This window comes from Branchiostoma floridae, chromosome 10, assembly GCF_000003815.2.
Source record: "Branchiostoma floridae strain S238N-H82 chromosome 10, Bfl_VNyyK, whole genome shotgun sequence".
In the NCBI taxonomy this organism is placed as follows: Eukaryota; Metazoa; Chordata; class Leptocardii; order Amphioxiformes; family Branchiostomatidae; genus Branchiostoma; species Branchiostoma floridae.
This window is the reverse complement of record NC_049988.1, coordinates 14,685,424-14,703,981: the sequence shown is the minus strand read 5'-3', so window position 1 is coordinate 14,703,981 and position 18,558 is coordinate 14,685,424. Positions and strand designations below refer to the sequence as shown.

The 18,558-nt window shown below is 43.8% G+C and overlaps 5 protein-coding genes across 5 annotated transcripts; 1 reads left to right on the top strand and 4 right to left on the bottom strand.

Moving 5' to 3' along the window:
- Positions 1 to 1,305: 1,305 nt before the first annotated feature.
- On the bottom strand, positions 1,306 to 3,823 carry LOC118424635 (G-protein coupled receptor 6-like). Its single transcript, XM_035833291.1, has one exon. The coding sequence runs from the start codon at positions 2,543 to 2,545 to the stop codon at positions 1,361 to 1,363; it is 1,185 nt and encodes a 394-aa protein (XP_035689184.1). The 5' UTR covers positions 2,546 to 3,823; the 3' UTR covers positions 1,306 to 1,360.
- Positions 3,824 to 4,713: 890 nt separating this feature from the next.
- LOC118424636 (gastrula zinc finger protein XlCGF49.1-like) lies at positions 4,714 to 5,965 on the bottom strand. Its single transcript, XM_035833292.1, has one exon. It carries the CDS (start codon positions 5,914 to 5,916, stop codon positions 5,380 to 5,382), a length of 537 nt encoding a protein of 178 aa, XP_035689185.1. The 5' UTR covers positions 5,917 to 5,965; the 3' UTR covers positions 4,714 to 5,379.
- Positions 5,957 to 8,445, bottom strand: LOC118424937 (gastrula zinc finger protein xLCGF3.1-like). The gene is made up of 2 exons (XM_035833743.1): positions 8,417 to 8,445; positions 5,957 to 6,681 (listed from the first exon to the last, which is right to left on the bottom strand). The coding sequence occupies exon 2, from the start codon at positions 6,671 to 6,673 to the stop codon at positions 5,957 to 5,959; it is 717 nt and encodes a 238-aa protein (XP_035689636.1). The 5' UTR covers positions 6,674 to 6,681; positions 8,417 to 8,445.
- A 2,503-nt stretch (positions 8,446 to 10,948) lies between these two features.
- On the bottom strand, positions 10,949 to 13,910 carry LOC118424936 (gastrula zinc finger protein XlCGF8.2DB-like). The gene is made up of 2 exons (XM_035833742.1): positions 13,789 to 13,910; positions 10,949 to 11,970 (listed from the first exon to the last, which is right to left on the bottom strand). The coding sequence occupies exon 2, from the start codon at positions 11,960 to 11,962 to the stop codon at positions 10,949 to 10,951; it is 1,014 nt and encodes a 337-aa protein (XP_035689635.1). The 5' UTR covers positions 11,963 to 11,970; positions 13,789 to 13,910.
- Positions 13,911 to 14,796: 886 nt separating this feature from the next.
- Positions 14,797 to 17,669, top strand: LOC118423756 (brevican core protein-like). The gene is made up of 5 exons (XM_035831964.1): positions 14,797 to 15,338; positions 15,752 to 15,881; positions 16,262 to 16,345; positions 16,771 to 16,884; positions 17,240 to 17,669. The coding sequence occupies exons 1-5, from the start codon at positions 15,003 to 15,005 to the stop codon at positions 17,641 to 17,643; spliced, it is 1,068 nt and encodes a 355-aa protein (XP_035687857.1). The 5' UTR covers positions 14,797 to 15,002; the 3' UTR covers positions 17,644 to 17,669.
- The last annotated feature ends 889 nt before the right edge of the window (positions 17,670 to 18,558 follow it).

Here is an 18,558-nt window from a genome sequence, read left to right as displayed (position 1 = left end):
GCTAAATTCTTGATTTGTAAAGGGGGCTTTAGAAAACTGTCTGTTCATATCTAGGACATAAAAGGAACATGTGTCACAACCAGCTCTACATGTAGCATTACGTACTTGACCAATGGAACTTTGTCTCGTCGGCCACCGGCCACGCCGTGCACACACGGGGCCCTTAGAAAACTGTCTGTTCATATCTAGGACATAATTTTAAGGTGCATGTGTAACAACCAGTACTAGTATTACGTGACAATTGGAACCTTTGTCTTACAGTTAGAGGTCTGATCCACTGGCCGCAGTGTGAAGCGTCTCTCCGTCGGCCTTAGAAAACTGTCTGTTCATATCTCGGACATAAAAGGAATGTGTGTAAGTACATGTACTAAGTATTACGTGACCATTGGAACTTTCGTCTTTCAGTTAGATGTCTTGTTCTAGCCCTTAACAACATTATAGCGATTTTCTCGCTGTTCTCCAAAGTTTGTACACTGGGATAATTTGAGCCTGGACCACTGAGGAAGCCGCATTGCCAAAATAGTTGTATGACAGACTGAGTAAATGTAAACGGGAACTCTGCAGCTCCGGCTGTCTTACTGTACTGTTTATTTGCATTTCATAAATCCCTTCGGGAATTCAATAACAGTAGACCTTCACAACAACTGTACTTCAGTAGTTCCTCTGTATTACCAAACAGTAAGACAGCCGGAGCTGCAGAGTTCCCGTTTACATTTACTCAGTCTGTCATACAACTATTTTGGCAATGCGGCTTCCTCAGTGGTCCAGGCTCAAATTATCCCAGTGTACAAACTTTGGAGAACAGCGAGAAAATCGCTATAATGTTGTTAAGGGCTAGAACAAGACATCTAACTGAAAGACGAAAGTTCCAATGGTCACGTAATACTTAGTACATGTACTTACACACATTCCTTTTATGTCCGAGATATGAACAGACAGTTTTCTAAGGCCGACGGAGAGACGCTTCACACTGCGGCCAGTGGATCAGACCTCTAACTGTAAGACAAAGGTTCCAATTGTCACGTAATACTAGTACTGGTTGTTACACATGCACCTTAAAATTATGTCCTAGATATGAACAGACAGTTTTCTTCTAAGGGGTCCATGCGTTCACGGCGTGGCCGACGAGACAAAGTTCCATTGGTCACGTACGTAATGCTACATGTAGAGCTGGTTGTGACACATGTTCCTTTTATGTCCTAGATATGAACAGACAGTTTTCTAAAGCCCTCCATGCGTTCATGGCTCCGCCGACGGAGAGACGTTTCATACTGTGGCCTGTAGACAGACATCTTACTGTAAGACGAAAGTTCCAATCGTCACGTAAAACATGTACTAGTGCTGGTTGTTACACTGTTTTCTAATGGCTCCATGCGTTCGCGTCACGGCCGACGAACAGGCGTTTGACATTGCGGCGAACTTCCTCCAGCCGGAAGCCGTAGATGATGGGGTTAACCGCGGAGTTCAGGAGAATAAATCCTAGCGTCGCTGGAATCTTGGTACTACAATCTTCTCTGCAGGTCACCTCGTTGGCCACTACCGCGCACCAAGGCAACCACCCCACTAGAAACACGACGGTGATGATGAGCACGGTGATGGCTGATTTTCTGCTGGTGGTAGGCTGGACCTGCACCGCGGCTTCCTGCCGCCTGATGTCGCTAACCTGTCGCCACAGGCAGCGGAACACGCCCAGGTTGAAGAACATGATCGCCGCCATCGGGATGAAGACGAGAATCAGGATGAGGACCATGTAGCTTTGTGGGGTGCCTCCGCCAGCCTGGGAACACCCTACCTGGGACGGGAACGCACAGCTCCAGCCAAACACCGGCAGTAGTGCCAGGATACTACTCCACATCCAGACCACGATGATGACGACCTTACATCTATCGTTGGTGACCCTGTTCTCGTAAGTCATACCGTGGACGATGAACCAGTAGCGCTCGGCCGTTAGCGCCAGCAGACTATATGCCGAGGACAGCGCGGAAAGGAGGAAAGATGTGGCGAGGAAACGGTGCAAAGCCGTGGGAGGAGGGTTTCGAGATCCCGCGTAAACGTAGGCGGTGATACACGAGCAGAGGGAGCTAATCCCAGCCACGATGTCGCTTGCCGCCATGTTGGCCATCAGGATGTAGACCGGCTTGTGCAGCGCCTCGTACTTGATGATGGCCGCTAAGGGTAGGCTGTTCGCCACGACAGACCACAAAGACAAACCGCTGCAAATGTGAAACATCCAGAGGTACCGATTGTCACTCCCCAAATGGTAGAGGAATTTTTCAATCAAATGGGAAGATACTTTTTCAATCTTATCTTCAAAACATCCTAGTATGGTTGAATTGGCGTTTTCTTCTACATGAGAAATATTGTTAGCGCCAAGTGAACTGCAGTTCTTTGATATATCCTCCAAAGTTTTTACACCGTCCGTACTGTTGCTGCGTCCTGTTGTAAAGTTTAGATCGTGTTGAGGTGCTGAAATCGTACTAAAGCCGTAGCTAGCTAAAATGACAAGCGTCAGAGCCGTCTTAACGTTCAGTCGTCTCGACATCATCCAGCGATTCACTGTTTCAATCGTAATGAAGGCAATGACGATCTGTCACTTAACGTATCAATAAACTACACGAAATGGCTTAATCGCCGCTCAATTTGCTAAAAACCAAAATCGCATCTCACCGAATACCGTTTGGATGTCCCCGAAGCAAAATCAAAAGACCTTGTTTACGTAGAACGACGTCACTTGTTCCCGAAAGAACAGCCTCTCCGCCCACATTGTCAACAGCCCCTCACTGGACACATTCAAGAGAGGTTGCTGCCATCGCACACGTAGTCCAGCCAGACTTTGTGCCTCCTCCGTCTGCGTGATATTCTTACCAAGAAGGTTGCAGATTATGGACCAGATCGAACTAGAACTTATGATGCCCAAGCTAAGATATCAAGTTGTTTACGTAGACCGTCGCCTGCAATGCCCAACCCTTGAATGATATCAAGTTTTGAATGCAGCAAATGTCTATTCAAAGTTTGCGTGTTGATTCGTTACTTGTCATAATCTCAGTTTTAGCCAGGTGCAGGAAAGACGTAATATAGCTCAACTTCCGAGCTCAAGTTGTCAATAGAAACCAAATCCCTAAAATTCCCAAGCAGATGTTTGGATTAAAAATCGCATTGTTGGTTTGTTCCGCTCCTCTGAAACGCGAACATTCCTACGTTTATAATATAATTTTCCATCCCAACATTGTCGGCGTTATTTTCAAAGGCTAAAATGTTAGTGAAAAATGTAAATTAAAGGTACTACAAAATTTGACGTTGGGGACACACATGTCTTCTCACTGTTAACTAGGCTAAACTGTAATTTGTAACAGGAATTTCATTGCTAAGGTAACCAAGACGCGGAAGCTACATGATTTTATACAAGTGACAATTGCAGTGGTATTTGCTATAGGTCGTCGTACAATTTTGATTTCGTCTACTAGGATTTTCAAGCAGACTGTGACGAAACAACCACCGACAACGATTTAAGACAGCCATTGGCCATAACAAAAAAGCTGAATCTTGCACACCATATGCGCGTCCATCCCTAGAATGCAACCAGTTTGCGATCCTATCCAACGACGGTCACACGCGGACACATGTTACTTGGCTCTTACCTAGAGAAAGAACGTGCGTTTAGTGCTGACAAATTCATTTTACTAATGTGCTTTGATCGCACTACATTATATAAATATGTTTCAAGTTATATTTTTAACATTACTAAGAAACGAGAAGAAGTCGAACAAATGTATCAGAGTAGTTTTAGAACCATGTGTTAGATGTTTTAATAGTCCTAGAAACCATCTCAATGTCATCATGTGTATCTTGTAGTATATGCCTGATATTGCATTGTACGTTAAAATCCCATGTTGATCTTGTGCACTCAAAATATTTCCGCAGACACTTTTCACCTGCTCATAGTCGGACTCTAACGCTTACGTCTCTTCCGTAGGTCTATATCTCTTTGATGATAAATGCATAATTTAAGTACCATTGAGAGAGTATGGATTTCACTTGGAAACTGGCGCTACGTGAACCTTTTGATTCCCAAAGCTAGCTAGCTAAACTGGAAAGGACAGACGTTAACACAAATAAAAGATGATGTGTTAATACTGATGAGATGAGATATTTAAAGGTAGTTTTAGAAATTTGAAGAATATGCATGATTCGTATCGTCTACTAGGCTCCACAAGTCACCGGAAAAACAGTAGAACTTGGCCAAAGATATCTTTATTGACACAACAAAAATACAGCGACTTTCGCAAATGAACTACATGCCTAGTTTATGTTTAGACTACATACAGTAACAACAGCAAAACGACTAGTGTTCATCCTCCTACGCACGGTCCCAACGGCTAGCTGACTGCTCAGCCTATTGGGCCCTGCTATCCCAGGCCCTACCCCCAGGTATTATGATTGTCGCCACAAACTCGCCGCCCTGCTTATGAATATTAATGAGCTTACCCTTATATGGGCAGTCAGCCGTTGGGATATTAATGAGCTTACCCTTATATGGGCAGTCAGCCGTTGGGAATCGGGTGTAGGAGGATGGTGCTATGTAAGACGTAACATGATTGGCTGACACAAACTCGCCGCCCTGCTTATGAATATCGACAACAAAAAGCCCAAATATACCTGGGGGTAGGGCCTGGGATAGCAGGGCCCAATAGGCTGAGCAGTCAGCTAGCCGTTGGGACCGTGCGTAGGAGGATGCTAGTGTTATGTGTTACGAAAACCATATGCTCAACAATAATACAATAGAAGCAGAACCAATCAACGCTAGACGAATTTCCAAACTTAACTCACTATTCAACTACAGTACTGACAAACACACAGTATATACTAAACAGTCATTGTCACTATTATGATTACTGCAAGCTATTATTGATGCCTAAAACATTACAGAGGCTTCCATGCCAAACCGTCAAATGGGAATACGAACTGAAATTCAACATTGAATTAAAAAAATCTCACGCGTAAAGGGTTCTGAGTCAGTGCCTTTTCTCCGCTTACTACCCAAAACCGTCCACATGTGCAAGTATTCTAAGATGTGAGATATCAGACCTAGTCCCTCAACTTTCTCTTTTTGACGATTTTTTCCCAGAACCCTGTCACGTGTTCATCTGCTATGCACTCTTTGTAATTATAGGCAAAATTAAAAAAGCCTAGAAAAACTGATGACTGCTTCCATCGTGGCAGTGTGATTGTTACATTGTGTGCGTCATTAAGTGCCTCGTAAAGTTACACACGAAGTTCAAACACTTGTTGCACTTCATCGTCCACTTGTACGGTTTCTCACTTGTGTTAGCATGTATACGAGTCTTCAAAAGTCTAGTCGCATTGAACTGTCTGCTGCACTCACACTTGCAGGCTGTGAGTCCGCAGGTGTTCCTTCAGCGTATCCAACCTACTGAACTGCTTGTTGCACTCCTCACACCTGTAGAGCTTCTCTCCTGTGTGTGTTCGCACGTGAGCTTTGAGGTTGCTTGAATCGCTAAACTGCTTGCTGCACTCCTGACAACTGTAAGGTTTCTCCCCTGTGTGAGTGCGCATGTGTTTCTTCAGATTACCTGGCCCAGTGAACCGCTTGTTGCACTTCTCACATCTGTAAGGTTTCTCTCCTGTGTGCGTACGCATATGGCCCTTCAATTGGCCCAAGTGTCGGAACTGCTTGCTGCACTCTCCACACATGTATGGCTTCTCCCCTGTGTGAGTGTACATGTGTTTCTTCAGGACAGTTTGTGAACTGACCTGCTTGCCGCACTCCTCACACATGTATGGTTTCTCCCCCGTGTGAGTGCGCATGTGGGTTTGCAGATAAGACAGATGACTGAACTGCTTGCTACACTCCTCACACGTATAGGGTTTCTCCCCTGTGTGGGTATACATGTGCATCGTCAGAGACTGATAGCTTCGAAACTGCTTGCTGCACTCTTTACATGTGTAGGGTACGCCTAATAAATTGCCTGCTGCACACCTCACAACTGTACGGTCTCTCACCGGTGTGAGTCCACATATGACTTTGCAAGTGACCCAGTTGGCTGAACTGCTTGTTGCACTCTCCACACATATATGGTTTCTCCCCTGTGTGAGTACGCATGTGGATCCTCCTAGCAGAAAGACTTCCAAACTGCCTGCTGCACTCCTCACACCTGTAGGGTTTCTCCCCTGTGTGTGTTCGCATGTGTTTCTTAAGATAACTCAGCTGACTGAACGGCTTTTCGCACTCCCCACACACGTATGGCTTCTCCCCTGAGTGAGTGTACATGTGGGTTTTCAGATGACTTAGTTGGCTGAACTGCTTGTTGCACTCCTCACACGTGTAGACAGAAGGTTTCTCCCCTGTGTGAGTACGCTTGTGAATCTTCAGATAATAATAATTACGAAACTGTTCGCTGCATTCCTCACACGTATAGGGTTTCCCCCCTGTGTGAGTTAGGAGATGACTTTTAAGATGATCCGGCCTAACGAACTTCTTGTCACATTCAATACAACTGTATGGTTTCTCCCCTGTGTGGGCGCGCATGTGGACCTTCAGATCATAATTGCTCCGAAACTGCCTGCTGCACTCCTCACACGTTGCAGGTTTCCTTGCAGGCTTGCCTTTCTGACCTGCGCTGACGTCATCATGGTGGATTCTCATTGTCGCCATAGTAACTTCTGCAATACGAAGGAAAACGGTAAGTAAAACAAGCGTTATCTAACACCCGAAACGCATGGCCATAGCTTAATCCGGACACGAGATAGCAAAACCGGGACTTATGTTGCAGTGAGAAGGAAAGCCGCAAGGGGGGCCAAAATCATTTCCAACACATCAAGTATGAAACCAATCCACCCAGTCGTTCTTGACTTAATGATCTATCTTGTACACACACACTCAGTTCACACAGTCCAAACTATAGATTTCTTCTAATCTCCAATCAGATTCTACGGTAGCAAAAGCTGGCGAAATATACTCCTAGACCGGCTTCACTCCTCATCCAGCTTTTGATACTACCTTGTATGACCGTAGGATCTGCTTGGAGATTAGTTACATCATAGTTATGATTATGACTACTATTAGTCACCCGATGGACCTGGTCACCTTCATAAACAATGTACTTGAATGCAGTTGGCATGAATTGGTATATCCCTCTTACAAAATAAGAATTACAATATCTAAACCAGCGATTCTGAGTTTGGTTCTCTCTGCCTATTACTTCATAATCTTGGCCACTAAATAACGTTACAGTCGGCCTGTACTACATGGGGTTAGGGCCGAATTTTCAAGTGCAACAACTGAGCCATAGCGAGAAGGTTATTATTTTGGCGAAGGTATCAGGATGATGAACTTAAGTTGATTTATGTATATTTTACAAGTGAGTCCTTGTTTTTAGAGGATATTTCACAACTTACAAGTTGACACAATTAGACATTCAGATCAGACTACATGGCCGATAACAATGGGTATCGGGTAGGACAAAGGGTCACACATCTGGGGTTAGAGACAACATTCACAACTTCCGCCTGTGGCCGTTAAGATTTGAAAAGGAATGCAAATTTAAAGGAAACAATGACTGGCGTACTGAGCAATTTGAAACAACAACAATGCTTAGTGAACTGCGGTGGGGTGAAATACTGTACAACTTCCGATCAGAAAACCGACGCTATACAAGCAGCACACATATGACTGTACGGATATTGCCCAAACAGACGGATGTAGAGAGAAAGGCTATAATCGGGTCCATCAGGGAACATCACCGACCAAACAAGAAAACGAACAAAACGTTATAATCTAAGAAACATGACGATAAAGCAAAGATTAAACCCACTGAAGAGGGAGTATGAAAAAAAAAAACGGCTAGTAAAACGCCGAGGATGGGGTGCTTAAAGCTAAGGGCACAACCCGCCGTCTTTTTGGGAGGCCACGTCCGCCACGTATTTCTGAAATCGTTCAAGCTGTACATGGCAGGCGCGTCGCCCGTACTGGCACGTACGTTGGCGAATCCGCAGCCCGATGACACACAAAGTTTTGCCTGCACGTAAAGTTCTACGGCGTGTCTGCGTGCTCCAAAATCTGTCGGATTCCCTACGAGTTCGTACGGAGGCGGTACTTACCACTAACGGAATTATCAAAAGATTGCCCACGTTTTGGCACGTAGACGGCACGCATTTGCACGTACGGCGGGTTGTGCCTAACGTAACAGCAAACGCACGGGTACAAAATCACCCACGAGTCCGTCGGTGTGAACCAGCGTACCAGTAACAAAATAGTAATATTGCGTGTCCACGATGTAGCGATTGATACTACTATAAGATGTTGTGTTCTCTGTTTACAGTATCACTGTTAGGTACATGTTCACTTATAACAAGCATGAAAACGGGTATCAAAATAGAATAGGCTAAAACCAAATACCTGCAGATGTAGATGTTCAGATCTTCTTGCGATTTTTCTGTATGATCAGGAACTCTTTGAGCTGCGTCTTCGCCCTTCGCTTCACCTGCAATGACATCAAACCAACGCGGGCTGCCAATTATCCTTTGTGACGTCATTGTTGTCGTTACCAATCAGAGGCACTCACATGATGTAATCCTGCCAATCACGTCTTAGTTATTAGCATACGTGGATGTTGCTCAGATAAGGAAAAGTGAGCTCGAGGTTTGTCAGGGGTCAGACTTGTTACAGTGCTTTGTTCAAGGATGTTATAATGTCTTTGGTCTCCGCAAGACCCCTTAGTTGAATGAATCAAATACGAAGCCATGCATGGAAATAATCGGTTTTTCCCTCCATGAAATGTCATGGAGGTTATATTTTCAGTAGCGTTTGTGTGTGTGTGTGTCTGTCTGTCAACAAGATAACTCAAGAACGGCTGGATGGATTAGTTTTATACTTGGCGTGTTGGTGAGGTGTGATAAAAGCTAGAAGTGATTAGATTTTGGGCCCCCTAGCAACTCTCTTTGGTATTGCAGCGCAACTTCCGGTTTTGCTATCTCGTGTTCTGAACAAGATATGGTCCCAATTTTGGGGTGTTAGATAGCTCTTGTGCTCAGAAATAAGTGACTTAAGTTTGGGCCTGCCCCCCTAGTTTGTATTTTTATTTAGAAAAACAGCATTTCGTGTGAGAATGATTCGCAAAATTGAGCATTTTCGTGTGGGATTATAGTTTATCATTATTAGACACTGTGACTGGCATTGTTGAACGGAGAATACTAGATTTTCACAATAACTCAAAGCACAAGGCACAGCGACACGACCCAAAGAACTCATGGAGGTTAGATCTGGGTCAACGGAGCGGCGTAAAATTTACCCGTGACCTCGGTAGTTTTGCTTGGGGATTTTCAACATGGGCTAAAAACGTTCTCTACGCCTGGGAAGGGAGTTGGCCGGAGAATTGAGTTGCGGTATAATTCCCCAAATCAATGTTCAATTTAAAAGATTTCAGCCATACTAGTATTAAATGTTATTTCGCTCAAGATTATGCGAAATATGAACTCAAACATGGACCCTCGGAATCCTTTTGTGGAAGATTTTGTGTGTGCACCGTCAATTACAACGTGATGTAATAACAAATGTTATGTCCACCGTAACTTAGAGTGAAGTTAGAGTGAGCATCACATTGTCGTTACATCACGTTGATATGGACGGTGCACAAATGAAATCTTAAAAAGGTCTAACTCTCACCACCTACTTAAAACATTTCCCTGACAAAACTTACGATTACGCCATTCTGTCTGTATTAAGAATTAGCGACCATTCGCTACAAATTGAAGTTGGTAGACACAGCAAGACTCCTCCAAATGATAGAATATGTACATTTTGCAATGATAGATGTGTAGAAAATGAAGTACATTTTCTTTTAGAATGCCCACTATACACCGAGATGCGCACATCTCTCATAAATACACTACAACTAGATAATGAATATGTGTGTTTAATTAAGGAGCAAATGTTCAACTACATTATGACCACTAATAGATACAACGCACTTGAAAAGATTTGTGAATTTGTTCACACAAGTTTCAAAAAGAGAGAAGAGACTATGTAGATTTTAGATGATATAAGATGTAACTATTGCGTTCTCGATTTTCAACGTTGGCTAGGTTCTCTTGTGCCGGGAAAGGGATTTTGCTGTGGAAGGGAGTTTGCCGTGGAAGGGAGTTTTGTCCCGTCTCCCCGTTCGAATACAGCACCGGAGGCTAAAACATGACAATCAGTAAAGACCGGTCATAAAGATGACTTCGTACTTACGTGCCTTGTTGTAACAATTTATTCTCTGAAACAAAAGCTACTACTACTACTACAGTTAAACTGTTATAATACTAGTCAATTAATTAAGCCATTTGTAAAGCAGGGCCTCTGTAATCAAACAGGCGAATGACTCATTCCACGCAGTTTTATCCTTATCCTTGGCACGAACAGTACAACGTTCCCCCCTCACTTCGGGAAAACCACGAAGGCAATGTTTTATCCTTGGCATATGTACAACTAATCATATCTATCATGTAAGTATGAGTTTTAAATCGTCACATATCAACACCGCACGCGTTACTTAAGAAAGACAGAAGACTCCCTGCAATGCAAGCCATATTACCATATTACTGTAGATTTCCAAACATGTAATGTTCTAGAAAATATATATGTATCAAAATCAGTCCTTGCATCAAATATCCGCAACACGTGTTAACTTGGGGATGATAATTAGGCTAGGCAACGTAAGTATCAATCATCAAAACTGTTTTTGTCTATCTTAGCTACTTACAAGCTTAATGAATAACATTAAAATACTTTTATTATTTACTTTCTGTCTTCGGTTGTCTTCTTTATGCACAATACCACCCAAATAGAGTGTAACTGTCCAGTCGAGGTCTAAAATTGTTTTCTGTTGACAAGAGTTCTTACAGGTGACTTTTCACGTGAAGTTTTAGACTCTTCATGGCGGCGAAACATTTATCGCACTCCTTGCACCTGTAGGGTTTCTCTCCTGTGTGAGTGCGGAGGTGTGCCTTTAAATTTCCCGACTGACTGAACGCCTTGTTGCACTCCTCGCATTTGTAGGGCTTCTGTGTGGGTGCGTATGTGGATCTTCAGAATACGCAGATTCACAAACTGCCTGTTGCACTCTTCACAACTGTACGACTTCTCCCCTGTGTGAGTGCGCATGTGTTCCTTTAGACTGTCCAACCTGCTGAATTGTCTGCTGCACTCTTCACACTTGTAGGGTTTTTCTCCCGTGTGAGTTCGCATGTGTTGCTCTAAACCCCACGTGCTAACAAACTGCCTGCTGCACTTCTCACACGTGAAAGGGTTTTCTCCTGTGTGCTTCATCAATGCGTGTCTCTTCATACTGTCCAGCCGACTAAACTGCTCGCTGCACTCCTCGCATTTATAGGGTTTCTCCCCTGTGTGTGTCCGCATGTGTTTCTTGAGATGACCCATCTGTCTGAACTGCTTGCCGCACTCCCCACACATGAAGGGTTTCTCGCCTGTGTGGGTACGCATGTGTCTCTGCAAATCACGAGAATCTCCAAACTTTTTGCTGCACTCCTCACACGTGAATGGCGTTTCACCTGTGTGCTTATACATGTGGGCCTTCAATTCCGGCTGATGTTTGAACTGCTTGCTGCACACATCGCAGTTATAGGGTTTCTCCCCCGTGTGGACACGCATGTGTCTCTTCAGACTTCCTAGCTGACTGAACCGCTTGCTGCACTCTCCACACATAAAGGGCGTCTCCCCTGTATGAGTGCGCATGTGGGTCTTTAGAACATTCAGTTGACTGAACCGTTTGCTGCACTCTCCACACATATAGGGCTTCTCTCCTGTGTGAGTGCGCATATGGATCTCCAGAGCAGAAGGATATGCAAACTGCCTGCTGCACTCCTCACATGTTGTAGGTTTCCTTGCAGTCTTGCCTTCCTCGCCCACACTGACGTTCTCGGGGTGGATGCCCACTGTTGCCATAGTAACCTCTGCAATAGGTAGGGGAACAATGAGTAAAAGGGCTATCCACCTGTGGACTATTGATGGCAATGATAGGCTTAAAACTAAATCAGATCTGGAGAACCGTCTCGTAAGTTTATCCGGGTTTGTGAATAGGACAATACTGCCCAAGTATGCAGTATGGTGGATCGTGGTTCCCCTCTGAAAGATATCAGTCAGTGGGGTTTTAGCTGTGTATTGCGGGGGAATTGTTGGGGCCATGGATTTGTACATGCTCCGTGTCGGCTATGAATCTGATGGTCCAAATAAACGACCAAACTATATTTCACTTGATGATCACGACTATCGTCACTCCAACTGGCAGAATTGAGACAAATGTCATTCCACATTTATCCTTTCTCTATGGTGGTTAACTTTTCATTGTGGAATTGGTGGTCCAATTGACCAATCCTCGGGCACCATTATAGACAAGGTATGAATGTAGTTAAAATAGGTTAGTACACCCCTCTAATTGCCTCTTAGAAAAAGAAATAATTTTTTTGCGAACTAATTGGTTATTGTTCTCCCGTTTGTATAATCTGTTGTGTACGTATTTTCAATCCTTTTAAACAAATGAGTTGTAGTTTTTATTACCTTCGGTCAGAAGGTTGCGTTTCCTGGCGGGGTATGTACTTAGTACTTTGTTGATTGGTAGCCTAACTCGGGATGGCCTGGATAGATTGACTTGATACTTTGTATGTGGGTATAAGTAGGTCTTGATGAGACCTAAAAATCATTACATTTTAGTCTCCATCGTGGTACTGCAGCGGAACTTCCGGTTTTGTCGGCACATGTTATGGTCGTGAGTTTTGAGTGGTAAATAGCTACTGCAGAGTGAGTAAGCTGTGTGAGTTTGGGCGTCCTAGCGACATTATCACATAATTGATTATGAGGAACAATAAACAGTTGTAAGGGTTTAGATTATTTGAGTGTGTGAAGCTGTTGAAGTCTAGTTAGTCATTTTATATTCTACAGGTGAGTTCCTGTCCAATAAGAATAAGCTTAAGGATAATTCAAAAATTAAGTTGACAGTCAAAGCAGACTACATGACCGATAACAATGGGTATCGGATAGGACAAAGGGGTTCGCATCTGGGGTTAGAGACAAAATTCACACCTTCCGCCTTTCCGCCTATGACCGCTAAGATTTGAAAAGGAATGCAAATTTAAAAGAAACAGTGACTGGTACGCTGGGCAATTTGAAACAACAACAGTGCTTAGTTACAACTGTAGTGAGGGGAAATACAACTTGGAACAAAACCGAACACAACGCTATATCAAAACAATGAGCTTTCTTGCTAAAACCATATGGAAACAAGAGTACATTCGACTGGGTGGGGAGTAGGGGGCTGGTGGCTGGCAAACGCCGATTGAGCGGGCTAAATATAAAGACATAAAACACAGTATAACAGAATAAAATCACTATCACCGACGAGTCCGTCGGTATGGATCAACGAATTCATATTGCGACCTAGCGATTGCATTAGACAGGAGACGGGATATCGTGTTCTCCGTTTGCAATATGATATCACTGCTGAGTACATGTACATATTCACTTTAATGGGACGTAGTCACATAGGTCGTGCGATCTTCGCACGATCGGTAACTTTGGGTATTTTTTTAGGACCAAACTGTGCGTCTCCTTATATTTCATTTTGGGACCCATGTCGGCGGTTGATTCTGTGACGGTCTGCTTGAAAATCCTATGGCATCAAAATATCGTACGACGGTCGCGCGACCTACGCGGCCGCCCCCTTATAACAAGTATCCAAACGTGGGTATCAAAAAAGAATAGGCTAAATATAATACCTGCAGATGTAGATCTTCAGCAATTCTTCGTCTTCTTGCGAATTCTCTGTCTGATTTAATTCAGGAACTCAGGCAGAGAGCTGCGTCTTCGCGCTTCGCTTCTCCTGCAATGAATTCAAACCGACGCGGGGTGCCAATTATCGTCTGTGACGTCATTGTTGTCCTTACCAATCAGGGACCTCTCATGATATATGCTAACCAATCACGTCTTACTGATTAGCATACACGCTCTTTACCCTCACAGGTCCTGAGTGAGCCGTCTCTAGTATCCAAGCAGACGTGTCAGGTTTGTGTGAACCTTTATTTATTCATGAGAAGCTCAAATCGGCCAGCAGGCCGCTTTTCATTGAGGTCATGAGGGAGGTCAGGGTCATAAAAAATATAATACAGATAACGTTACAGATTACATTGAGTACTCATTGAGGTGAATGAAAATGAGAAGAATTTAGCCAAGTATAATAGCGACAAATAAGTTGCCACGAGATTTCAGTCTTTTGCAGTCTATCGAGCTATCACATCTTACCGACTTTGCTGGCTGGTCAGTTCATTCTTAGGCCAATCAACTCCTACAAGACAATACGTACCACAATAATGTAGTAGTATCTTCCATTCGTTCCAGGCTGCAATACCATCATAGACTTCTAGTCGGCGCTTTAATAACACCTGCACTGAGTTCCCGACGTAATTGTAATAGTAATAGACATGAAGAAACTCGATGCTATATTGTTCCGTATGTACTGCTTCTATGTGTTTCTTAATACACTTCCCTCGAAGCCCGTGGCGCATTTTCTGTCATAAGCTTGGTTTGCAATGACGTCACAAGGAAGTCAGAAAAGCAGTTTTTTGGTTCAACCAATCACAACGCTCGAGGATGACACAGGGACGTGTAAGGGGAATCCCCTGACAGTTACCTGACTTTTCCCGTCTAAGTAGCAACGTCACAGGGGAGTAAGTTAGATCAAACCAATCACAAAGCTTTATCATGACTACCTTAGCATATCAAGTACTTCGTATGTTGCAGTAATTCACCTAGCTATTTCCTGGCTGTTTCCAAGGCAAGGTTCAAACCTCCTTGCTGTTTCTGAGATCTCAGTCGTCTGGAGAGTTTGGTGATAGCCGGACCTGAATCGCTGTGCTCCAGTACTACCTACAAGTTCATTCCCACCGAAGGCAGTTCTTTTCCAGTCTAGAAAACATTCATTTCTGTCTTAAAGATGAGCACGGAAAAGCTCCTGATTGACAGTGACGGTTCTTTTGGCCGCCGCCCAGCAAACGTCCCCTTCGGTTCGCTGTTCCAACTTGTTACGGCGATCCTGTCCGTGATCACCATCGTTCTCGTGATCCATGGAGGCATGCGACTGGCCACCCAAGACCGGGAACTCTCGACTCTGAAGACGGCCGTGTCCGACTACCAGAAGGAAGTGTTGGCCATGAAGGCACACCAGGAAGCTAGGAAGGACGCGGAAGTAACGTTTCTCAGAGAGAGGGTCGTGGCTCTAGAAGCTAAACTCACAAGCAGCACCTCAGCAAACGGGGATATAAACCTACAGGTGTGGGCTATTGTGGCTAATATGTTTGTTGTTTTTGCTGTTGTTTGCTTTCAATGTGAATAAATGCAAAACTGGCTCGCATCAGTTACGCTACAGCACTACTCTCCTAGCAGAGGTTCAGTTCCGGCTGTTTTCTAGGCGTTTCATCGAGCTTTCTATTTTGTACCATTTTTTTTAATGTCTCACGAGATAGATTAGACCGATAAAAAAGCCTAAAATACGTAAAAACACCTGAAGCCGAACCTCTGCTTGGAGATAACAACAACACAGGCATTGCTATCGAGGGATATGCCGGCTATCGCTTTACAAATTACAGTTTTGTCACTGTTAAGGTTAAACTTTATCCAAACGACGCATAGTGTCGCTCAGATAGAGTGTCTCACCTTGATACTTCGCTCTCTTTAATATGCCAGGCGGAACTTGGAGACCAAATTGACCCTTCTGTGACCGAGACTACAGATGATGGCGCCACCTGGCGACCTGGGGCGGTACATCACCAGAGAGCAAAGAGGGCGGCAAGCTCAGTGACTTTCCCGGCAGGTGGTGAGTTCAGTCACAACTGTTCAGTTATTTTTATCTGCATGATCGACTTTAATGCAGCAACATATATAGTAGAGGAACGTGTTACATTTAGGTGTCTGAAAAGCAAGACATTGCTTTAGGCCATGTGGCATTTAGTTGAAATCTGATAGAATTGGAACTCAGTCCCAAATATTCTAGTATCATATAATAAAATGTCGTAGCATCGCAGATCATTTCATTTGCTTCACTCATACATTAAGATATAATCGTTCACCTACAACTGACCGCTACGTCTTGTCGTCTCTAGGTTGCTAACTATAAATGATATGTCAACTATATATCAATATTTCATCAGAGAGATACAATACTATAGAACTAGTTTCTTTGTTATTTGTCTCCAGCGTGTTTGCAAGGCCCACCCGGTATCCCTGGCAGAGACGGTCGGGACGGAATGCCTGGGCGCGACTGCCCCTGTAGAGCAAAAGGTACGCCGACTAATAGAACCTTAAGGTGGGTTCACACGTGCGTATGTATTCAAGTCCGTATGAGGTCCGTATGGAAGTTTTAGTCTCTACCAGGCTCCACAGATCGCTGGAAAACAGTAGAAATTGTATAGACTGATAAGATGCCAGAGTAGTTTGTGTATCCTCTGGCATGTTATACAGCGACCTGGGGAGCCTGGTAGAGGCTAAGACATCCACTGTACGGACCTCATACGGACTTGAATATATACGCACGTGTGAACCCATTTCCCACCTCACACGACGAGAGAGAGGGGCTGGACTTTGGAAGTCTTCTTACGAAGAGATAAGATATCTTAAGACTCGTGTGTACATTGTCCGTGCTCATGTTTTCTATCGACACATCCAGATATTTTGTGCAACCTAACTATTTGATTATTGCACTCCAGATGTTGACGAGTGTGCCAGCAACCCTTGTCAGAACGGTGGAACGTGTACCGACGGGCTGAACCGCTACACGTGTGAGTGTGTGGCAGGATTTACAGGAGACAACTGTGAAACAGGTAAGTCGCATGGACATGTTCACATATTGGGTATTTCTGTTATAACATCATTGAACATTAGATATCTAAAAGTATCTAACTATGCTGTCAATTACAAATAAGTATCGAAAGTACGCAAGACGAAACCTTGTTCAAAATACCAGTGTTATGTGAGTTCAATTCATAAACATCATATTGAAATTGTATGTCCATACTCAATGGCTCTGATACGCGATGGCAGGGAAGATTAATATAAAGAATGAGTTGCAACTTGAGTTTAGTTCTTCTTTGCACATAAAGTAAGAAATGTTGGGACGCCATGCTTACTAGTATTCTCCTATTCATATACACTAACACATTAATACGATTCCCACAGCACCATTGACATGTCCGAGCGGCTACGTCCAGTTCCGAGACAAGTGCTACCAGTTTTCCACCACTCAGAAACAGTACAACGACGCCAAGGCTGTCTGTCTGGCCGCGGGAGGTCATCTGGCGGTCGCCAAAGACGAGGCGACCGACAACGTCCTGGTCAGCGAGATACGGCAACGGGGCAGTGCCGACACGTGGATGGGGATGAGTGACCAGGTACAGGAGGGGCTGTGGGTTTGGGAGGACGGCAGTGTTCTCACCGGTTGGAGTAACTGGTCAACGGGCCAACCTGACGATGGCTCGTCTACCGAAGAGTGTGCCCATTGGTATCCTGGCTATAACTTTAAGTGGAATGATGACCAATGTTATCACTCTAAATATTTCATCTGTGAGGTAAACGCAAGCTAGATCATACCTTGGTGTAAACGTTTGGCTAACGTTAACGTCACATTTCCTAAACTGGTCCCGACCGGGCAGTTTGTCGGAACGAACAATTGAATCAAATTGTATAGTATTACGTACAAAATATACACAGATAATGCCAACGACTATTCTCTTTACGTCTTTGGTGTATTACACTTTTCGTTCCCGAAAGCTGCCCGGTCGGCCCCTGGTTTGGAAAAGTTAACGACAATATTCAGCTCCAATATTGCATTCCCAACGTAAATGAAGGTATCAAATCAACGACTACTAGTATACTGTTGGGTTACTAATCAAATTATCATCGTAGTAAATATACAAGCACTATAGGTTTTAAAGAAAATATTGGTGGTTACATGCTTAAAAATGGAATTGGTAGCTTGATATTTCGTACCAGCACAGTCACTGTATATTGGTATCTGCACAGTCACTGTATATTGGTATCATATACATATGTATGAAATGCGTGATATATTCTATCTGGGACTTAACAAGAAGTATGGGAATAAAGTAAAGATGTGATGGTTTTAGAATTCATTGTTTTTGGCATCCTTTATTTAGCTACTGTAACATTAGGTCTTTAATTTTACTCCAAAGCATGCGGATTTAAGTGGACTAGGAGTACATTTTCCTGTAAGAGGTCTGCGCATCTGGGCAGCATTTTCGTGCATGATGCGGTTTAGTCCTCAGCCTTAAGCATTAAACCTTTTTACGCAAAATAACCCATCACACTTGTGGGGAAGAGTAAGGGTGATCCAGTTTATTTGACAAAAGCGACACAAGCTTCTTGAAAAGCATCTTGCTACATCTTAATTGAATTCTAAGTAGACTGTTTCAAATATAGATTTATTGAGATTATAGACAATGCAATACATGGCAAAGCTGATATTGGGTGCACATACA